The sequence below is a fragment of the Orycteropus afer genome, unplaced genomic scaffold (assembly GCF_000298275.1).
Source record: "Orycteropus afer afer isolate SDZICR_OR568_19922 unplaced genomic scaffold, OryAfe1.0 scaffold00908, whole genome shotgun sequence".
NCBI lineage: Eukaryota > Metazoa > Chordata > Mammalia > Tubulidentata > Orycteropodidae > Orycteropus > Orycteropus afer.
Genome location: NW_006922495.1, coordinates 280,486 through 282,629, shown reverse-complemented (window position 1 = coordinate 282,629; position 2,144 = coordinate 280,486). Strand labels below are relative to the sequence as shown.

The 2,144-nt window shown below is 36.8% G+C and overlaps 1 protein-coding gene across 1 annotated transcript; it reads left to right on the top strand.

The window, feature by feature from the left end:
* Positions 1–703: 703 nt before the first annotated feature.
* On the top strand, positions 704–1,690 carry LOC103212293 (olfactory receptor 6C2-like). Its single transcript, XM_007958294.2, has one exon. The coding sequence runs from the start codon at positions 704–706 to the stop codon at positions 1,688–1,690; it is 987 nt and encodes a 328-aa protein (XP_007956485.2).
* The last annotated feature ends 454 nt before the right edge of the window (positions 1,691–2,144 follow it).

Here is a 2,144-nt window from a genome sequence, read left to right as displayed (position 1 = left end):
TGGCTTCCAGCCAAACAAAAGACAGCATATGAGCTGAATATTTACATTAGGTAGACACACTCATTGGAGAGATCAATCATGGGAGAGTAGACGGACTGTGTACATACAGGGAGACAGCTCAGGAGATAGAAGTGCATGGGAGCACAAGGCACAGGGAAGAGTTAACTGTGGGGTGGAAGTGGGAAGAGAGCTGTTGCATTGTGGGAAGTTGCAGTCTATGTCATGAGTCAAAGTGTATGTGAACTGCTGTATGGAAAATGAATCTTCTCTGTAAACTTTCACTCAAATGACAAAAAAAAAAAATTATCTATCTAGCTATATATATCTTTGTTTTTAAAAAAGCGACTATGCATTACCAATTATTAGGCTAAAAATGATACTTGTTTTTAATTTTAAATGACATAAGTAAAAATAGAAACAATCATAGGGAATGGCATTCTAAGGGCTAGTAATTTTTGTCCTATTTTTGTTTCAATCATATGCCAGTATATGTATCGACATGAGTAGCAATGTAAAATCTGTGTCTTATGTATGTTGAGGTCAAATATGTTTGCAAACCACATTTCAAAGGCATTAAATGACAAACTAAAAGAGTCGACAGTATGAAAGTTTTTTAAGCATTCAAAACCAATTCAAGCAAATATGTATAAAATACATAACCAAACTCTTCCAGAAAAATTAGCCCTACTTTATCTCAAATCTTATGTCTCTCATTTTCACACACAGATTGGGCAGAAGTCAGGAGCCAAGCATGAGAAACCATACGGTACTAACCACATTCATCCTCCTGGGACTGACAAAAGACCCACAACTGCAGATTCTGATTTTTGTATTTCTACTGATCACCTACATGTTGAGTGTAACTGGAAACCTCACCATCATCTTCCTCACATTAGTGGATGCCCACCTTAAAACTGCCATGTACTTTTTTCTCCAAAATTTCTCCTTCTTAGAAATCTCATTCACCTCTGCCTGCATCCCTAGATTCTTATACAGTATATCAACAGGTGACAGGACTGTTACCTATAATGCTTGTGCGAGTCAATTATTTTTTACATACCTGTTTGGAGTAGCAGAATTTTTCCTCCTGGCCACCATGTCCTATGATCGATATGTGGCCATCTGCAAACCCCTGCATTACATGACCATCATGAACCACAGGGCCTGCATAAAGCTTATCTTGGGCTGCTGGATAACTACTTTGTTGATCATATTTCCACCTCTTAGTTTAGGACTGGGTCTGGACTTCTGTGATTCCAATTTCATTGACCACTTTTTCTGTGATGCTAATCCTATCTTGAAGATCTCATGCACAGATACGTGGATCATAGAGCAGATGGTTCTTGCCTACTCTGTAGTCATCTTTATCATGACTCTTGTGTGTGTGGTATTGTCCTACGTATATATCATCAGAACAATCCTGAGATTCCCCTCTGCCCAACAAAGGAAAAAGGCTTTTTCCACTTGTTCTTCCCACTTCATTGTGGTTTCCATCACCTATGGCAGCTGCATTTTTGTCTATATCAAACCTTCAGCAAAAGATGAAATGGCGATTAATAAGGGAGTGACAATAGTAACTACTTCCATTTCCCCCATGTTAAACCCATTTATTTACACCCTGAGGAACAAACAAGTCAAACAAGCCTTCAAGGATTTAGTCAGAAGAATTCTATTTCTCTCAAAGCATTAGAGGAATAATGACATCAGGGACACTAATCATAATTTCTTAAGTTTCCCTCATGTTTATGGCTTCCTGAACCAGATTTGGCTTTGTATTCAGAACCAAACCTGATCAAGTCACTCCTTGCTTCTCTTTATAAACAAACTTTTCAAGAATGATAACCATCAGTTATCATTCATATATTCAGTTATCATCAGAAAATATGAAAATTGTTGTATCATGAAATCTAAGCATGACCTTGCCCTTAACTTTGCCTTACCAAAACTGAGAGATTAGGGGACTTATAAAACATTGGTGCAACAATGCACATCACTTTCTACAAAACATGCCTACTCAAATGAAGGGAGAAATAATGATATTTAAAAATCAATACAGTTTCTAACAGTAACAGGAAAATTAAATTACCTGAAGTATATTTCAAAACAGGATTATGTTAAAGATCTGGAATTCCAAAAAAAAATAA